The sequence below is a fragment of the Danaus plexippus genome, chromosome 10 (assembly GCF_018135715.1).
Source record: "Danaus plexippus chromosome 10, MEX_DaPlex, whole genome shotgun sequence".
Lineage (NCBI taxonomy): Eukaryota > Metazoa > Arthropoda > Insecta > Lepidoptera > Nymphalidae > Danaus > Danaus plexippus.
This window is the reverse complement of record NC_083543.1, coordinates 5276929-5297462: the sequence shown is the minus strand read 5'-3', so window position 1 is coordinate 5297462 and position 20534 is coordinate 5276929. Positions and strand designations below refer to the sequence as shown.

At 30.5% G+C, this 20534-nt stretch overlaps 1 protein-coding gene across 1 annotated transcript in view; it reads right to left on the bottom strand.

Moving 5' to 3' along the window:
• The window catches only part of LOC116766669 (disintegrin and metalloproteinase domain-containing protein 10), a 45338-nt gene extending 24905 nt beyond the window's left edge, over positions 1–20433 (bottom strand). Inside the window, exon 1 of the mRNA XM_032656693.2 lies at positions 18885–20433. Coding sequence (XP_032512584.2) covers positions 18885–18945 — 61 coding nt within the window. The 5' untranslated portion in view covers positions 18946–20433. The remainder of the gene's footprint in view (positions 1–18884) is intronic.
• Between the last annotated feature and the right edge of the window lie 101 nt (positions 20434–20534).

Sequence of the window (20534 nt, the reverse complement as noted above, 5' to 3'; positions counted from 1 at the left end):
GCGCGGCACGTGTTAGCCCTTACGAAATGGTAACAGAATTCTCGTAAAAATAAAAAATTTAAGTATCATAACATATTTAATAGTTTAACGTTAAAAACATCTAAATGGATCATTGTTTAGGGGTGGAATTAATGAACTATTTATGTCGGTCGTAAATAAGCTAATATAAATAATCTTTGTATCAGTCATCAATACATTCAAGACATTAACCTTGATAATTTTTTTAAATTACTATATTTTTTTATAATAATGTAACGCCAAGTGTACAGAATGTAGATATAATGTTTTTTGCACTAAGTTTGTGCGAGAAAGTTTTTTATATCATGATGTATTGGTTAATAATTTACTAAAATATCTCTGTAATAATTACATAATTGTAAAATCTATAAATAAATATTTGCATGTTTTATATTCTCAGTTTCGAAGATAATTAGATGAAGCAAAACGAATACAATAGTCTAGTAAGTCCATGTAGTTGATAAATCAACGTATTTTATACAATATATTCGGTTTCTGTTATAATATGGAAGCAGTTAGCCGAACAGAACTCTCAGCACGTAGCTCTAGCTCACCCAAATAAATAGCCCATACATTACCGTCGACCTTTCCGCTAACACAAAACATGGCCAACTCTAGCCTACTTGATATTGTTTGGTTCGAGTCTCCGAGGGAATTTATATAAGAAAACTAAGTTATTGTAGAAAATAAATCAATCTATTTACTATTTTACTATCTAGAAGCTTTGTTTATAACATTGTAAAAACAGTAAAGTAATAGTAGGTATATATCTAAATAATTTCAAACAGAACCAAGTCCAAGAACCATCAGCTTAAAAATTTTAATCCTATTGTTACGGCTACGCTGATAATAATGTCATAGCAGTTCGCAGATAAAGCTGTAAGCGTTTCTATTATAAATTTTTCATGCATAAAAGCAAAGGACCGTTTCATACATAACCATCTCAACAAACGGTGTGTAATGCTGAAGTGTCCTCGAAGTGCCCTTCACAAATGTACATCCTAACATAATATTTTTAGATAAAATAATCTACAAAAGAAACTTGTATATAAGAATCCATTCTGTATGTTAAGTCCTCTTTTAGTTGGAGGGTTTAGAGTGATACCACTATTATTCACTGCTGCTTTATAAAAGGCAAACTCTTTGTGTTTCTCTGTTGCCGGATACACCATGGCTATAAGTAGGTATATCTATCAAAAACCGTGATTTTAAGGTACTAATCAGGATTTGAACGTTTTGAGGTTATCAAATTGAAAACAAATTATTTGTTACATATTGGACATTAATGAACTATAATAAACAATTGCTTTTAATTTTGTAATCCCTTTTAAGTTGTAATTGTTTTTGTTATACAGATATGAAAAATTGAAATGTTTGCGCTTGTGTCACCGGGTCAGTAGGTCGCTCGGGGTTCGCAGAGCTAAGCTAGATTACGGTTCTAATTCAAGCTATTGTGTATATATCTTCAGCCAGCTCGCCGACATCCGGTGAGGATTGATCGATGAACTTTCATATAGCTGATTTAAATTTTATAATTAATGTCATATGTAATAGAGATCATTTTGTTTAATCAAGTTTATTGTCTAAGTATCTTGATATTATTTTTAAAATACATTCAAATAATAAATAACATAGAAACTAATTCTCAAACTTCCTACTAGAGTTTTTACTGGTTTTGTGAACCTGGAGTGTAAGTTAATGTATGAAAATGCGAGGCTTCAAATATATATAAACATAAATCCTTATATGTTTAGTGTAAAATATTTTGTACTTTAAGTAAAAGGATGGATATAAATTGTTTCTCAAGACTTAAAAGTGTAAACTTTTTTAAAAAACATTTTTTATTAAAGATTGCGCTAAAATATATAACGATAACTATCACAGTGAGTAAATAAATATTTTATTCGTAGAACAGAATAATATTAAAACAAGTTAGAACAGGCAAACATAATGAAGTCTAGAATATAGCATAGATTATATTTCCTTGACACTGTTATTTTAGCTACAGCCGGAATTATAAATAAGATCACTTATATTAAGTATGTCAAAACAAAAAAAAAAAAACAAAAACAAAATTACTACCTTTTAATAACAAGGTAAAACTATATTTTTAATCGATACAACTGTAGGTATGTCCATTCTGCCACACCCTCGTTATTTTTCATACCGAACTTTTATGCTTTTTAAATCCTAAACTTAAATGAGAACTATAGATTTCTCATCCTTCTCCTACTCGTACAACGATATAGCACCATCGTTATTTCATACGACAAATATCTTGGCCGAGAGTTTACTCAAACTCAACACATATTTTCACAATTTTATCATTCATAAATCTTCCAACATTATGGTATAAAAGCAAATATATAAATGAAAAAACCGGTAAGTAACTGACTGTATTCAGTTTAACAATTCAAACCGATGGCAAGAATATAGTTAGCGTTGCTTGAAATCATATTAAGATTTTGCATGTAACATTGAAAATATCAATTATGTTAAATAAACACGGAAACGAAATATTATATTGAGAGGATAAATAATATTAATAACTATGGATTTAAGCACCCTGTTCAATATTGGATAATCATTAATGTAAGGTAGAATGCCATCATTAAAACACACCAGGCCCCGCATCCTGTGGCCATGACAACAGAATATCACACAGGCGCTAAGGTACATGTTAACGTATAATGCTCTTTACTCACTCATAGATTGTCATGGCAAATTTAAAAGAAAATTTGTATACACCTATCGAGAATAGATTAATAATCATCTTGTCTGTTTATATTTATAACAAGTTTTTAATCCTTGTCATTCAAATTGGCTGTAAAATGAAACACCTTAAGTTCATATAAATTAACAAAACAGGGGCTTAGTCCCGTTATAAGAAGAGGGTTGAAATGAGTTTAAAGGGAAAAAATGTTATAAGAAATTCTATACCGTCTCCCTTATACAATATTATCCATTGATATTAAAATAGATAAACTAGTCTTTCCAGTACCGAAAATAGAATGAAGAGTCGCCGAGAGATGAACTGATTCAATGCCGTCAATGGACTATCAATTGAAATACCTGAGCACGTAGAGTATTGATAAGTTCCATTGGCGGTGTATGAGTACCTTGTTATATTATATATGTATTATTGTACGTTAGTCTGTTTGTAAGTACGTGACTCTGGTTCCGTTATGACTCATTGTTCCTGGCGTACTTGGATGTGACTTTCATTAAGCTCTTGGAAAATTTCTGAGCCTTATATAATTATTAGTTTTAAAGATGTTTACTTTAACGCCTTATGCTGATGGTCAAGGACGCAAAAAGTAAATATTTGAAGATATTATTAAAATAACAAGATGGCTAGAGTTACGAAAGATTTTGTTTTTGTATCAATAAATATATATGTATTGAAATAAAAACAGTATGTTATATTGTTTCTATTTTTTAACTTAACAGTCCTGTGTACATTAACATGTTATAATAAAATAATTAATACTGCTCTTACAGAAAAATTATCTTATTAACGTCCGATAATTTACATATTACTCAATACTAAATGTTAATCTCCGACAATATGCCATACGTTTCTAATGTTTTAACAAATATATCAATGCAATTTTTACATGTAAAGTTTAAAAAATACGAATAACAATTTCTCATGGAGGCTATCGGTCTGCGATTTGTTCTAATTGGACACGAATTAATCTGTTTTAAAAGGCTACGGTCAAACAATGATAATTGAATGGGTTACGCTGTTACAGAATAGGTGCACGTGCAGTTCCAATGGCCTCCATCAGCTTATGTTACTCTACGTAACTTCGCCTGTGATATTTTCAATTAATTAAATCCACGAGACAAATATTCAGTATTATTTGTCCCTTGAACTGTCTGTGGCGTAGAATTTTCAAGCGAAATATTACTCTTTTAAAGACAATACTCAGCTAGTATTATTTTGGGAAACAATACCGTCTGCCCAGACTATTTTTCTTTTTTTTGTAATACATTTGCCTGCACCGACAGCCAGCGTCCAATTACGCAGTTAAGCTTGCAAGAACAACTACAATTTTAAAACGTTATAAGTTTTGATTTAGCTGCACGAACGTTAATCTGAATAATATATATGGGTAATTTTAAGAAATATATTTTGCATACTATAAATAAAGTTGTCATACTTAGGTGCATATTTATTTAATTCCCTTATAATTCCACTGTAATGGAATTTAATTTCTCAATCAGATCTGCTAGGTACACTTATCTGTGGGCGAATGACATTTCTATCATTCCATGTCAATAATATAATATTAAGAAAATCTTGTTATAATAGTAACCGTTGGACATATACTATTGTATAGAAAGGATATCTGTGGTTCAGCGAACACTTAAAGCAATTTCTAGATATAATACTTTCTAGAAAGTTGTGGGAAGAAAAATGAACGAGCCCGCAATAAAGCTCCCTGAATGTCACAATGAATTATCTAGTTTATAAGGTGGTAGTTATGTTAGTTTGAGTAGAAAGTTATCCATAAGACTTAGGTAACTGTAGCGAGTTACGACTTTCGTAATATCGCTCATATTCTAATTTCTATTCATAAATGTACATAGCTCTTAATTACTGTACACACTCAATATTTATTATCAGATTGTAAACAAAAAACCAAGTACATATGTATAGATACGTAAATTTCTTTTACAACAGTATTAAATATATGGGATATTTATTTTTATTTTAATAAGCTTAGATGAAAAAGCATAAATTAAAATATGCCATTAACTTCAAGCAATAATATGGTAAAAAAAGATTACCCTTAAATAATACGGATGACTGAAGTGTCCCTGAAGTCACAAGTTTACTGAAGAGATTGACATTTTAAATTTTGTTGTCCTATCCAGTGACAGCTCTAAATATAAGCTTGGACTTAATTTTTAAGATCATATTAATATAATATGCGTCCATACACATAACATAATATTTTTTCCTTATAATTTCACTTCCCTATTATTGAGTCATCACCATCATCATCATCAGCCTATCGGAAGCCCACTGCTGAGCATAAGCCTCTTCTCGCATGGAGAAGGTTTGAGCATTAATCGCCACGCTTGCTCAAGACGGGTTGGCGATTTCAAACTTATAATTTGAAATTATAGGTTCAGGTTTCCTCACGATGTTTTCCTTCACCGTCCGTCAGTGGCGTCTAAATACTGTTAGAAAGTACATATGACTATGAAAAATCACATTGGTACTTGCCAGGTTTCGAACCCGCGCCCTCACGCATGAGAGGCGGTCCTTTGACATCCAGGCCACCACGACGATTATTGAGTCCGGTAGGTAAAATGTGTCAGAACAATCCACGATTGTTAAAGTACACATTTATACCATAAACTATGAAAAATTTATGTATAAATAATCCTGCTAAAGACAAATTAACTAAACTATACTTTTGTCAAATTGTCAAATAATTACGGAATCTTGTATACGATTATTAATATGCAAGTTATTATTAGGGCTGTAAAATATAATATATATTTACAAAAAATAATAATAAACATATTAGTTCAAAAGGAAATCAAACTAAACTGAACTTTTTATTACTTATACTAAGAATCATCAGCAATACAACACAAAGTGAGTCGTATTATATTCGATCTAAGAGATTAGGTTTGTAATATATTTTATATAAACAAACAAAATGAAACCCAATTTTAAACACAAACATATTTTAAGTATACTTAATATTAAACATTCTTACAAATGTTGCACCGGAACTCGGCAAGGAACAAAAATTAATGTTTTCGTTTAATTTATTCGTTGTCACTTAAATTATCATTTCTTTTTATTCACCTACAGAAGAAAAAAAAAACATTTTGAAAGCGTCTTCGTTTGAGTAGAAGTTTTAAATATTTATAAAGTCTAAGATCATTATGAAGCTGTATTAGGTACAACAGAGATTCGGAGTTTTTCAAAACGGTTCAAAATTCCCTCAGAAAACATAGACAACAAAAACTAATTCAGCACTATAATGTGTAATGTATTGATTACGATATATATATATGTATGTATGTATATATATGACACTGAAAGCATGCTATTGTGATACAATCAGTTTCGCCGCCTGGCTTGTATTATGTATTGCTCAACAATCATCTATATAAATACTGATGGGAACTACTACCCGATACGACCTAATTGACAAATTGTGTTCTCAGCGCTACGAATCCGAATCGTCTCGTGTTCAAATTACACTGATACTGAACAAACGCGTCTCAGTTTTGTAATCTGTATGCTTAGTACGAGTTTGCATAGTCACTACGTACAAAGTGTTTCCCGTGAACCATTCAATAATCACGTTAATACTATAATGTGAGAAGATTTATTAATGATGAACTGTTAACGTTCTGGATGCAGTGTGACGATGCAAGCTTGTGCTGAACTTGCAGACGTTTAACGTTCTGTAATCGAGTTAAAATTACAGGTGACGGTTGACCGATTGGCTGTATAGACTATGAAGGTTAAATTTCTATTTGATATAACCATAACGAAAATTTCTCAATACCTCAATTTTATGCTAACGTATAAAGTAAACTAACTAATTGATGAATTATAAACTATTGATTTATTAAAAATTTAATCTAACAGAAATTTTAATAAAAAAAATTAAAATAAATATCGAAAATAACAGAAACTTAAATATTTTCAGTTCAAAAGCAATGAAAAAAAAATCTGAAGCGAGTTAAAAATATAAAACCGTTAGCGTCAAAGACTCTCTTGTAAGACGAGTGTCGGCGGCGTATGTCACTAATTGCCTTAGTTGAGCCGAGTTGCTTGTGACTTCCGAACACTGTTACTGTACCGAATAGCTTATACCACTCCCTGACCATCTTATGACGCTAATATTTTAAGAAAATAGCGTTTGTATAATTTATTTATGATTTCGTTGTACGCTATCAGAAAACTAAATCGCATTAACTGAGTCAACTATAGAACAGACGTCTGTAGTGACCTGTTATAAAGCAGAACACTTAAAAGAGTTTTACTGATCTATTTGTTTAAAAACTTCCATAGATTAACATTAATTTAAAATTAACGAAAACTATATGCGTTAGTATCTTAATTTGTTATATACAATATAAATAGCTGATGGACTTTCGTAACATTATTTTGATTGAAATATTTTATATTATAAACATTTAATTTTTAATGATTTAATATACATAATATATTTCCTAATCGTTAGAGGCTCTTGTTTCTCTCAAGATTGATTTATGTATACAATGGCATCAATTCGATCGATGGCCGGCAATCAAGTTGATAGCAGACTAGGTCCCATACTGTGCTTCGGCAATTAAATGTAGTTTAAACAGCTATAATAATGGCAGTAAGTTTCACACTCGCCAAATAAATATTATATCTAAATGGACATTTATTATCGGGCATCGAATTATTAGTAACTATTTCTATATATGTATTCTATTAGACGACAATACTTAACGTGAAAGTAACGCATATTCTAATATTAAAACGTTATTTACTGTCTGTTTAAAACCTTTTCACTCTTGGATACGACACGTTAAAACTAGGAGAGTCACTGGGAAGTGGAAATAAAAAACAATAATCTACTAACAAAACTTCGATGATAACATAGTCTACAAAAATTCTACTCAATACCGAAAAATCTAAATGTATGAACTCCATAACTGTAACTGCAATTTAATTATTATTACTTTATTACAAAATTATTGAAAAAAAAAAATGCCTGAAATAATATTATAAAGAATAAATAATAAATATATAATTTTATTCCTAGGTCATGGCTTTGCATGGTACAAGTTCAGTTTTTTGTACCTAACACAGAAACCAAATCTCCTTTAATAAATCTTTGGTCATTAAAAATATTTAATTAACCCTAATTACGAATTTCACGTTACAAAATATTTTGATAAATAACATTATATTCTAGCAAGCATTTTCATGTTGTCTATATAGATAAATAGCAGGGATATTTTCAAAGTATAATGTCACACAGGTTTGGTTATATATATGGGGTGTCCGGCCACCCTGTGTGGTCGGGGTCATCGACCGTTGTGCACAGTTGGATTACATCTGATACATGACTCTTTCGTAGATTAAATGATTGTTTCGTAATTCAAACTCGGTCTGCGATTTAACCCTTCATTAAGCACTTTAAAATAACAACAAGCCACCTTATAAAGTAACTTATTAAAGAAGATACTGAATTGTTATATTTTTCTTAATTATATTGACATATATTGTATGCAAAAGTCTGTACCTTCATAGTGCATGTTGCGAGGCTTTCATATATAATTAATATGTTCACCATGAAGCGTGTAATGAATTATGTATTAATTAAGGCCAAGTCTCCAGTATATATAAAAGGGCCAGGATATTACAGCCTATACGATGTGACGCTCTGTTTACTTCAATATCACGCACAAATGATACGTTCTTCATGGCACTTTCAAAATTATTTCCCTTGTGACAAAATACATTTTATGATATAAATTTTGTTAATATTTATATAAAAAAAAGTCAGTCCCGGAAAAAACCAAAAGATTTCATTTTATTTTCGCTAAAGAAGCAAAACAGGATAAACATTCCACAAATTAAACAATAACACAAATCCGATAGGAGAGCCGAAAACAACATAAAAATAGCAACGAGGAAAACCGTCGTTCAGATTTCTCACAATAAATCTTACATTAGTTATAGGTAATGCCGATTTCTATTCGGACCACTGCTAACTATAGTTCCCGCAAAAAACACTATATTTAATGAAATATCGCATCAGTTGAAACCACAAAATATTATGATCTGAGTAAAATTTATTGTACAGGGATAAAATACATTTAATGGCCAATGAATCATGATGTTTTTTATTATGGCGATAGGAAAATAATAAAAGCCAGGAAAGATTCAATGTAACGGTCGCTCGACTACTTCATAAAAATAATGGTCTATATAATATTAAAAAAAAAATCTCAGCACAAAGAAAACTGGAATAGTCTTAATGCTGGTGTTATCGCTACCTGATAAGAGAAGAGTGAAACAATCATCTTACACGCGAAGATCTAAAATACCTCATCTATTGTTGCAGCCATAATATAAACTAAGGCGACAATTAACTTCAATACAATTGATCTATTACTGTGGAAATAAAATCTTGTCCAAGAAGTAATTAAAACCGTTTTCATATCGTGATTCGAGCCTTGGCAGTGAAATAAGGTAATTAAATCCTTGATCTGTATGTACGGAACGATATTATCACGAGGCAGTGACCGAGATGTCTTGCGATGAGTTTCCGGTCGCTGCATTTACTAACATCCGGTCTTAGAATCCATTCACGACAGCCTTTTATTACACTCTCCTTGAAACGATACTCACTAAATTGTGACTTGAATTTTTATAACTGAAATGACATCTATGTGTCATTTCAGTTAAATCTTATCTATTAAAGTAAATAGTAATTGAATATAAACGTATCCATATAAAAATTATAGAATTCTCTGGTTATTCACGAATAATTTTAAAATTTTCCTATATATAGATAACAATAAAATTTTATTTCCCGAACACATTTTTATAAAAAAAAATACATTAAATTCATACAATATAAGCGTATCAGAAACAACGATTTTTAAAAGTGATACGTGTTAAAATCATTTTCATATACATACATAAGAAAATTTTGTTGCTATATTAAACAAGGCTCTATATAGTAGCTTAGAAAGGTTAGAATCAAGTGAATATAAATTGATATTGTATATAAAAATATTGTAACATTTTAAGAATTCTTGACCTGTTTAATTCTTGAAGGTTTAGGAACAATACTATTATAATTAAGTACATAGTGATAACTGAACGAGTGGTGCGTCATGCTCGACGGAGCGCGTCCTTCCAAGGCTGTAACGCGATTTGACTCGCACAAGCTGAGCCCTACGTTTTACATTTTTTTTTGTTCTTATAAACACAAGCGCCTCGACCCGACCTACTTGGCTTCAACACTGTGCTGAGTTGGAGTACAAATGTAATAAATATTTTCGCACGCTACAAACAAAGAAACGGACTTATCCAACATATCAACTTTGACGCTCACGAATTTATTTATTATTACAATAAACTATCAATCTACCCTCGAATTTTTATCCATTTTTGTATCCATTTTTATTTTTATAGGATTTTTATCCACTTTCATCCAAAATGTCTCTTATGCCGGAAGTGGAACCTTTTATTCTACATCAAAAACGACCCCCGGCACATAAACGACGTTCCAGAGCCGTGATAACGCTTTGTTCCCATTCCTTAAATATTCTACATTTACCTTCAATTTAAATACCTACCATTTGATGGCAGTCAAATCATAAATTTGGTATTGTCCAATGTACATTAGTTATAATTAGACTTGCTTTAGTGGAGGATTTATAAATAGTTTTTAATAAAAAGAAATATAAATATATAATTGCCTTATATATGGTTTTTATTATTTTACGAATTTGAGAAATTTGTCAATATTACATAATTACATTTTAAGTTTCAGAGTAAATTGTAATAAATTAAGTCTATACCGTCAAGGTCACGTCCTACTTCTGACAATATTTCGCTTTACTTTACTATACTTCGGTTCTCTTTGTCTTAAGAATCGCAGCAAAAACAGTGGATTTTAGATTAGTTTGACACGTAAACGCGTTTTATTAAGTGCCATACCGTAACTAAAAATTAAAATACTGTTCCATATAAACAGCAAAATTATATTAGATACTTGACAGTTGTACGCATTTGCTACATTAAAAAAAAAAGACGTGGATCGAAATAAAATTTGACGAGAACACTGTTAGAAAGGACGCTTCTTATGAAATTGTTACAAATATGTTTAAGTACTTTTTGGCAAAATTTTACAATATGAATATTAATCATTATTAGCAAATATTAAAAACTGAACGTACTATGGTTAATATAATTCGACAGATAATTTAGAAAACTTTATAAATGTACAAAAACAAGTATCGTTAAAGAATAGTCGGTTAAGTAGAAAACAAAAAATAAAAATCAAGGCCGAAAAAGATATTCTAAATTTAAAAGATAAAAAAAAGATACTGAAATTTTATATATGTGAAATTAAAAAAATACAAATCATCTGCACACACAATTCATAATTCATAAAATATTTAAAAAAATAAGATTTATAATCTATGACACTATGTCTGCTAAATAATAATAAAAAAACAAGCGTTCCATTTTCAAAGAGAGCTAGCGTCACTAGCGGCACTCGTGTCGAATGTCATTGGTCCTTTTCAAGCTGATATCGCATTCAGGGATTACCTGCATGTAGTTTAGTGGGGCGGGACGGTTAACTTCCGCAAAAGCCATTACCGACTCCACCTCTTGGTACAGTGTCGTGGATTATTATGTTGCCAGTTCGCATATTATAATATATACTATATTTTTATTATATTTGTACCTTTTTGTATTCATATTATGTATGCTGGTATTGTCGTTCTGAATAGAAATTACTAAATACATTTCTTAAACAAATATATTATAAATAAATCTAACTTTAATAAGCTCATTAAAGTGTCCTCTATAAAATAAACTTAGAAATAATTAGATTTAAATTATTACTATATTAAAGTAGGTAGAATTAAATTTCTATTTTTCTTTCACATTACTTAATAAAAATCCGAAAGCCAGTAACGCTAGACTGGTCCTACGAAGGCATTGTTGAATTGTATGGTATTGTAAATGTGGTAACCCTCACCATAATTAGCAAGTTATGATAAATGTAACAAAGTTGCATAATAATTAATAATAGACAATGGGACTGTAGGGCTTTTATTCCGATGTAGACTATTTGAATTCTACATGGTACGCCCTACTACGAGTTCGTATCGTCAAAATGAACAGACATTTTGCAGTTTATTTTTTATAAAATAAAGATTTATGAATGAAATAACTAGATTATGTCCGTATTTACACTGACAACGCAAACATTTGTCAGTCTAACTATTATATAATAGATATATGTAAATAGAGACATAACTAATAAAACCTTATTTCGATGTTACATGTTAGTCTGTGTTTATGTTTTGTTAGTTGGCAGGTAGCAATCATTTCACCGGGAAATGTTTGTGTAATCGCTTGTCAGCGGTTTGTTTTTTCAGGTTGGTAACACGAGTCCGTTGCTAACAGCCCGGAAATAAAAATATTTATGACCATACAGATTATATTTAATCTGGAATAAAACTATAGCATTTAATGGAATCACGCAGATTTTAACCTCTTTGGTCAATATAATTTTTATAAAAAAATTGAACATTTATAAAATTTATTTAACAGTCTTCGTTTTATTATTAGCCGCGCCTGCGACTTCGTCCGTCTGGAATAGCTATTTTTTATTATTTATGTCAATAAAAATTTCTAACGTTACACCTTATTACATAATCTAGCCAATGAAAGTACTGTTCAAAACAGTCCGGTAGTTTCACATATTAGCCGAAAGAAACAGACAAGAATAAAAAAACCTAAATACACTTTAAGCAAAAAAGAGGTATTTTAAGACACATCACAAACAGAACAGAAACTCAATTATTTAGTACATGTATAGTTGTATTATAAATAATTTAATTTTATAGACTCGAGGATGTTAACCGCGTTAATTTACTGCGGGTCGAACTGTTCAAATATTGTAAACAAACACTTTAATCCCGAGCCAGTACAAATAACGTTATATTTATAGACTTTCAAACGGGTTTCTAAAGCATTTAACAAATATACGAACGCTATATATAAATAAAATATGATACAAGCAAATTAATTTCATCATGTCAAATGTATCACTCGCAACTTTTACAATGAGGTTTTTATTTAATATAAAGGGAATAAATTTGAATTTTTTTCATCGAGTTATAACGAATTTTAAAACTATGTATTTAGAATTCATAGTCATGTCTACGTATGTATATTAACCTGGTTGTTTTATATAATCAAATGACATTGAAACAGTAGCATTCTATTTCCTTTTAATTTACATTATAAATGTAGTATGTTGATTCACACGTGAGCATCGCGAAAGACACGGTTGACGCATCGCACGATCACTGATGGGGACCACGGCGTACGTTGAACCGACGGGGTCATGACCGCATGACGTACTGGCCTCTGGCAGACCTGCCACCAATAACGACCAACCACCAATGCTGGCCAATGATCACCAATCTTGGCCAATAGCCAATCGTAGTGTAATTGACTTTTTTTTTTAAATGTACACGTGTTTTTTTTAAACATCGCGTGTTATAAAATCGTTATTATATTCACTTATTAATACAATGAATTAATTATAAAACTAATTTTATTCAGTGTATATAGCGAGACACGTACTTTTTATATTCTGGTATAATGCTATCCGACATGACATTGAATAAAATCAAAACGCATCAAATGTTAGTTAAGATGCAAACATATTTTACTTTCATAAGTTATAGCTATATATTTATTTATAATTCTACCATATTCAATATGGCCAAAGTAATCATACTAAGAAAAACTGCTATAAAATGTTGAGTAAATTTTAAACTTTACGATACAAAGTTTAAATCTAAAAGTTTTGTGTACGTTACGTTTCTTGTAACTGTTTTGGATTGTAACGTTTCTTATTAAAGAAGATATTTAAGCTTGTATTTAAAAATAATAAAGGCATGTGTATACAGATTTTGTTATACCAATGGCACAAAAATAAAGCCATTAACTATATTTCAGATTTCCGCCAATAAACAGTTTCGGTTACTTTAAGCCAGCCTTAATTAACTGTAAGGTAAGTAAGTAAAAGAAACATCGAATTCAATGTATAATATACGTACGTAAACGTGGTATATGCGAAAAACATAATTTCATTCAAAACGATTAAGTTAAATTACAAGTAAGGTATTATTAAAGATATCTAAGCAAATTATATTTATAATTTAAAACTGTATATAATTATCCAGTTATATATATATATATATATATATATGTTATTTATATATATATATATATATATATATATTTATATATATATAAATAACTGGATACAAATATGTATATTAGGTCAATGAGAACAGTATAGACGTGTTAGACAGCGGCAAACCACAAACCACGTATAACAATGAAAACTGAGAATATACATCTCGGAGACTAAACAACTAGCAGTCAATGACCAAATTGATATTTGAAAACATTGATTTCAGTTTGTTTTGTTTGTTTTCTTTAACAGATAAGAGTATTTTTATCTTTTTCTAATAGAAATTCATGAAATATCTTAAATAAAGGTAGCTTATGTTACTCGTAACTGTTTGTCGTAACTCAGCTGTTTGTCGTAAAAGTACCGTCAAAAGCGATACAGCCGTCTCAGAGACAAACATAAAGAAAATGTTGTGTTGGTGTATGCAGCATTTCGCAGTCACAATAAATAAAGTAAAAACGACAATTTTAATATTACAGACAGAAAATAAAATATTATGTATTTGTGAAATAAAACAAGACATAACGTAATGTGAGAAAATGTTATCTATTATCATAAGTCACTGAGTGTTGTAAGAAGAAATATAGAGATACTTGAAATTTAGGAACTTAAATAACGAAAATTAAGGCAGATTATATAATCTTTGAATCTATATCATACTATATCTATAGTAATACATTAAATTAAATTGACTGTATGTATGTAATTTAAAATTAACAACTGTTCACTAAACGCATATGAAAGTATATATAGGGTTTTCCATTAAGGGCGCTTGATCGTGCAGAACTTCCATCGTAGCGTGTGCTGTGTGGCACGTAGCGCCGTCCTGTTGAAACCACATGTTGTCCAGATCCATATTCTCGATTTCAGGCCAAAAGAAGTTGGTTATCATCGACCGGTATCGCTCACCATTGACGGTGACGGCCACACCATTATCGTTTTCGAAAAAATACGGACCAATCACGCCTCCGGCCCAAAATCCGCACCAAACAGTCACTTTCTGCGAGTGCATTGCCACTTGGTGAACCTCGTGTGGATTGGTCTCGTCCCAAATACGGCAATTTTGCTTGTTGACATAGCCATTCATCCAAAAATGCGCCTCGTCGCTGAAGATGATTTTTTTGCCAAAATCGGCGTCAACTTCCAACTGCTCTAATGCCCAGTCAGCGAACACACGGCGCTGTCTATGGTCATTAACCTTGAGCTCTTGGGTCAGCTGGATCTTGTACGGGTGCAGGCTCAAGTCACAACGCAAAATTCGCCAAGTTGTCGTCTGCGAAAGGCCGAGTTCCTGTGCGCGACGCGGAATTGACTGCCGCGGGTTTTCGAGGACACTGTCGCGCACAGCGGCGATATTCTCGGCAGATCTCGCGTTACGTTGACGCACGGGAACCGGCTGATTGTTAACTAACCCGGTTGACTCGAATTTGTCCACCAATCGACGGATAGTCGACTCGGCAGGACGATCATCGCGACCGTAAAACGGGCGAAGTGCGCGGAACGTTGCTCGAACTGAAGACCCATTTTCATAAAACAATTTTATGATTTGCACGTGCTGCTCGACACTGTAACCTGCCATGGTGGTTTGGGAGGACGGAATGAATATAACACACTGCATTTGACAGCTGTCACTCAAACAACATGGCCGCAATCAGCTGTCAAAGTTCAAGCGTCCCTATTGGAAAACCCCTTATGATACCTACATCACAATGCTTTTTTTATTTTTGTTAGTATGTCTGTCAGTCTGTTTGTTTGTTCCGTCTAAACTCTAAAACGTCTGGACCGATTTTGATCCCTATTTCACGAGCAGATAGGTAATATCATAAGGAGTGACATATTAGGCTTTTTAATCAATCTAAAATGGACCATAGGTTTGTTACGCTGTTACTCAACTATTATTAAATTAATAGAAGATTTTTAAAATTATTTTATAATCAAAAGGACATTTTCTTCAGCTAGTTATTTGTTTCCAAGTTGGTATCTAAAGAAGTGGTCCTCGAGAAATAATAAAGATGATAACTTATATATCAAATAGGGTAATATGCGGGAAAAAACTAGTCAATTTAAAATATTACGGAACCACTGTTGTCCTGTACAGTATTTGATAAGAGAACACACACAGGCAAGCAAACTTTCTCGTTAATATAAGTTAGGAGATTGAAAAGTTAAAACTTTTCCTTTCTTCGTTAATAACATCTTTCTAAACAAATGTAATAAAAAAAATAGCTGTATTAAAAAATACGCACTGAGATCTAAAACAATCATGTAATAATAAAATAGTATTGTGTTCAAGTGTCATGAGAATCTGTGGTAACGTATTACGTCAGATGAATCGCATATTTATATTAAGGTATTGATGTACGACCTGGATGAGATTTTTCCCGGGTTAGTGTTTCATTACGACCTTTATAACTATTTATGAATGCAGTATAAAAAAAACCGCTCACAATATAATAAATATTTGAGAGAAACGAAATATTCCTTGATATTGTTATGGCATCTGTTCCGATGGTAAAGTTGAGGAAAGCAATTATTTTATATACATGTATTAATATACAATGGCTTATATGATTTAAGTGATGAAGACGCTCGACTAACCAATATTAAGTGATCACTTTTCTCGATCGACCTATGCAACATATTAAATGATAGATGAACATCTGTTGCCTTTTTTCCAAAATCAATCAATATCGTATCGTATCGTAATCATTAAATTTAGTAATAATCATATCAAAGCATATCCAGTTTTATTAAATTGTAAGTAATTATGGTTGTCATTTTATTTGTCTGTTACCACGAAATAATTTTGAACGTCTTATATACCTTCCACGATAAGAATTATATTACACAGATGAAATATATTCTTAAGCCATAAAAAATATGGCAATTAAAGAAACGTCACGCATGTATATTTAATTTAATACTTTAATTTTCTTTTATCTTCATGATGCAGAACTTCCCCTTATTATTTTTCATTTTATTGTTCTAAAACGACGTAACAAAGATTCGTTTGAAATTAGATCCCGAGCTCTTCAAATTTTTGTCTTAAGGCACGCCGCTATTATAAATAGATCATTGTACAATTTGTCACGAATTACAGTTGTTCCTTTATTAAAACATCCATTTTGAAAGACGTTGATACTTCTGTAGTAAAATTGTCAATTTTCTTCTTTAAAAATATTCTTTATGTCGCGCTATTTGTCGATTTTATGAGATAGGTAAAATACGGTATTAATTCCACTTTTCATTTTATCAAATATCTAGCAACAAAAAGTCATAGTGAACAATCACGAATGACAAAGCGTTACCTTGTCGCTAAATTAGTTTCGGTCGAGCGAAAATCCAAGATGGTTTTATATGGTTAAATAAAAGCACTGAAGGCATCTGTCTACAGCGGTGAAGACTGTAACAATGAGCCTGTTTCACAATAACACTTAATCAAATTAATTAGCTCTTATTACTTATTCAATTGGCAACATACAACACAATAAGATGCTGTTAATAATATATATATTATAGTATTATCTCCAGTTATGTTAATTATCCAATTAATTTTGTCGAAGTTTCTTATACACTGATATATTGTTTTTTCTTTAGATATATATTTAAAATACATTTATATGAAATTGTCTGTTTATAATAGTTGTTCCCTATGTTGTTGTACATCAGCAATCAAATAATAATCCCCTCGATGCCAAAGTAGGATGCAAATAGATGTTTCAAGTGGATATATCCTTTATGCCTAACATTATGCATATTCTACACTTTTTCATTTCTATAACAGATAATTTGTCATTCAACAAAAATTAAGGCTTTCATGTAATCACAATATTTGGAAATTGCAACAGCATCTAGACAATAAAAATTAATAGAAGCAAGCGTGTTATTCTAACTAAATAATAATAAAAATGTATGTTTTATATATTTACAGTATGAAACAGTCTTGTGAACAGAGTATTTACTAAGACAAAGATTTTCAACAAGCTTCAGACAATTGTGTTAGAAGTGAAGGTAAACAAAATGATAACTTGCATGATAGTTTAGTTATAAAATTAAATAACTATCTTTGATCTTATATTATTTTATTATAAAATTGTATAGAAAACAATTGTTTTAAACCACAAAATGGGTTTCTCATACATATGCATTAACAAACAGCAGAATTGTGGTGAGCTGGGAGGGTGAAAGTATCACATAGAAAATAATATCTCTATACCTAGACTAAGTAGGACTATAAAGTAATAGTTGAAAGCATAACAGTATTGGACATTCAGGTTTATTTGGTGAAATTTCGTGAAACAATGCCTTGTTAATTTGTTACCTATTATAATAAAGACATATTTAGAAGGACAATTTACTAGAGTTTTTATGCCTTTAAAATAATCCCATGAGTTTTATTTATTTTTAACTGAAGGAATTATCAGTTTAGGTTATTACCTATAAAGCATGATTTCTAAATGACAATAATAAATAGAAACAAAAAATTTTTTGTGACTATTTTTAAGAACTAGGTATTTAAAATAAGTTGTATACTTCATAGTTACTTTATAAGTATAAAATGCTTTATGTGTATATAAATTAGGTAATACACAATTGTTTTGTTTCATTTTGATTTTTTTTTAATCATTTATAGTGTTTATATTAAATATTCAGTGTTTTACGTTTGACAATTTATAAATAAAATAATAACATGCGTTTTCTTTGTGCAAGTAATAGTCCTCTTAGAAACCAGTCAAAATATTCTAGCACTTAAATGAAATTAGTCATGATTTCGGCATGACTAACAAGTTGCCGTGTTCTGGTGAAATACGTAAGTTATTAGCGAAACAATGACCTGGAACATTATCATAGAGGGTTTTAACTTACCACTTTCAATATAAGGAAAGGCGAGAAGAAGAAAAATTATGTATCCAATTTCACTAAACATTGTCGCTAAAAACACACACACTTTTTGTATCACTAAGTCATTGCACACAGCTGATTTAAGAACTACACAAAACCTTTGTCTGTTTTCCACACAAACGCATGCGCGTCCAAACAAGATTTTTTATTTACATTACAAAAAATAGTTATACTAATAAACGATCACTGAAATAACATGTTTAACAACACGACCATGTCTACTTTGGCTTGAGTCTCGGTTCAGATTAGTTAAAACAATAAATAACAACAAATTAATATCTTCCTAGATCTGGGATCAACTATAAAACATAATTTATTAAGGATTCTAAAACAATAAAAACTAAAACAGTCCTACTTTTGCTTTATTGTGTCATTTTAAACTCATCATCACTTAATGTATCTACAATTTACAATAAACAGGATTACTGAACCTCTCCACTGCTTGACTGACATATTGGAATTATACTTGGTGTTGCTATTGCATTAAAATTTGTAACAACTGCAAAACATGGCCGGAAACAATATTTATTAATTTTATTTAATATTCTGATTACTATTAATAAAATTTTCATAAAATAAATTCAAAAAAATATGTTTTTTCTTACTAAATAGAACATTTTGGATAATTTTGAAATGGTTATCTTGCCATAAATCAGTTACGAAAATCTCAACAAAATTATTGTAATTGAAAATACTGGATATTATTTTTTGATAATTTAGAGTACTATGATTAAAGTGATTTATTTGAATCCTTAAAAGGCTTATTTCTTTTATTTTTCCAACGTAAGGGTACAGAACCCATAACTTAAACCCCAAACTAGATACATACAATAAAATATCAATTTTAAAACTTATTAATATAATTAAATAACTGTTGTGTAAATAAATGAAACAATTTTTCAGTAATAAATTTTATTAAACGACTGTAACAAACGAAAGCAAAGCTTTATATATTAATTTAACCAAATACGTAACTTATATCTTCTAACACGTTTGTAACTTTGTATACGTTTATTAAAATATTTTTATATTTTTTTTTGCTCTGTTTGATACATGTTGCAATACTATGTCTAAAATATATGGACCATAATTTATAACACGTGTAAATTCTTAGTTAGTAGTAACAAGTTGTAATCATATCGTTTTGAATGAAAATCCTAAAAACTGTTTTTAATTTTCTGTACAAGGATAATAAACGCTAGAGTCCTTCTGTATTCTTACCATAAGATTGCATCGTCAAACTAAATAAGCAGTCTCAAATTTTTTATTAAAAATCTTCGCACTGCGCACATTATAGTATCATCTTGGGTTCAGGAATAAAAACTGAAAATTGTCTGTATTTAGTGTGACTACACAAACTTATGGTGAAATCACAAATGGTGTAAAATTATCCTAACATTGTAGTTAATTTAGTAGGTAACAATAAACAAACGTAACTGCATTTTTATCTCCGATATGTGAGGAAGTGAGGTCGTAATATTGAACACGATTATATATAATTTAACTTCTTAAACATGAAGTCTTACCCGGAGTGAGTGTTTTTAGCCCTCTTTTCTTCCTCCCACATTTACATGTAAATGATACTACTAGACACAGGAAGATATATATTTGTTT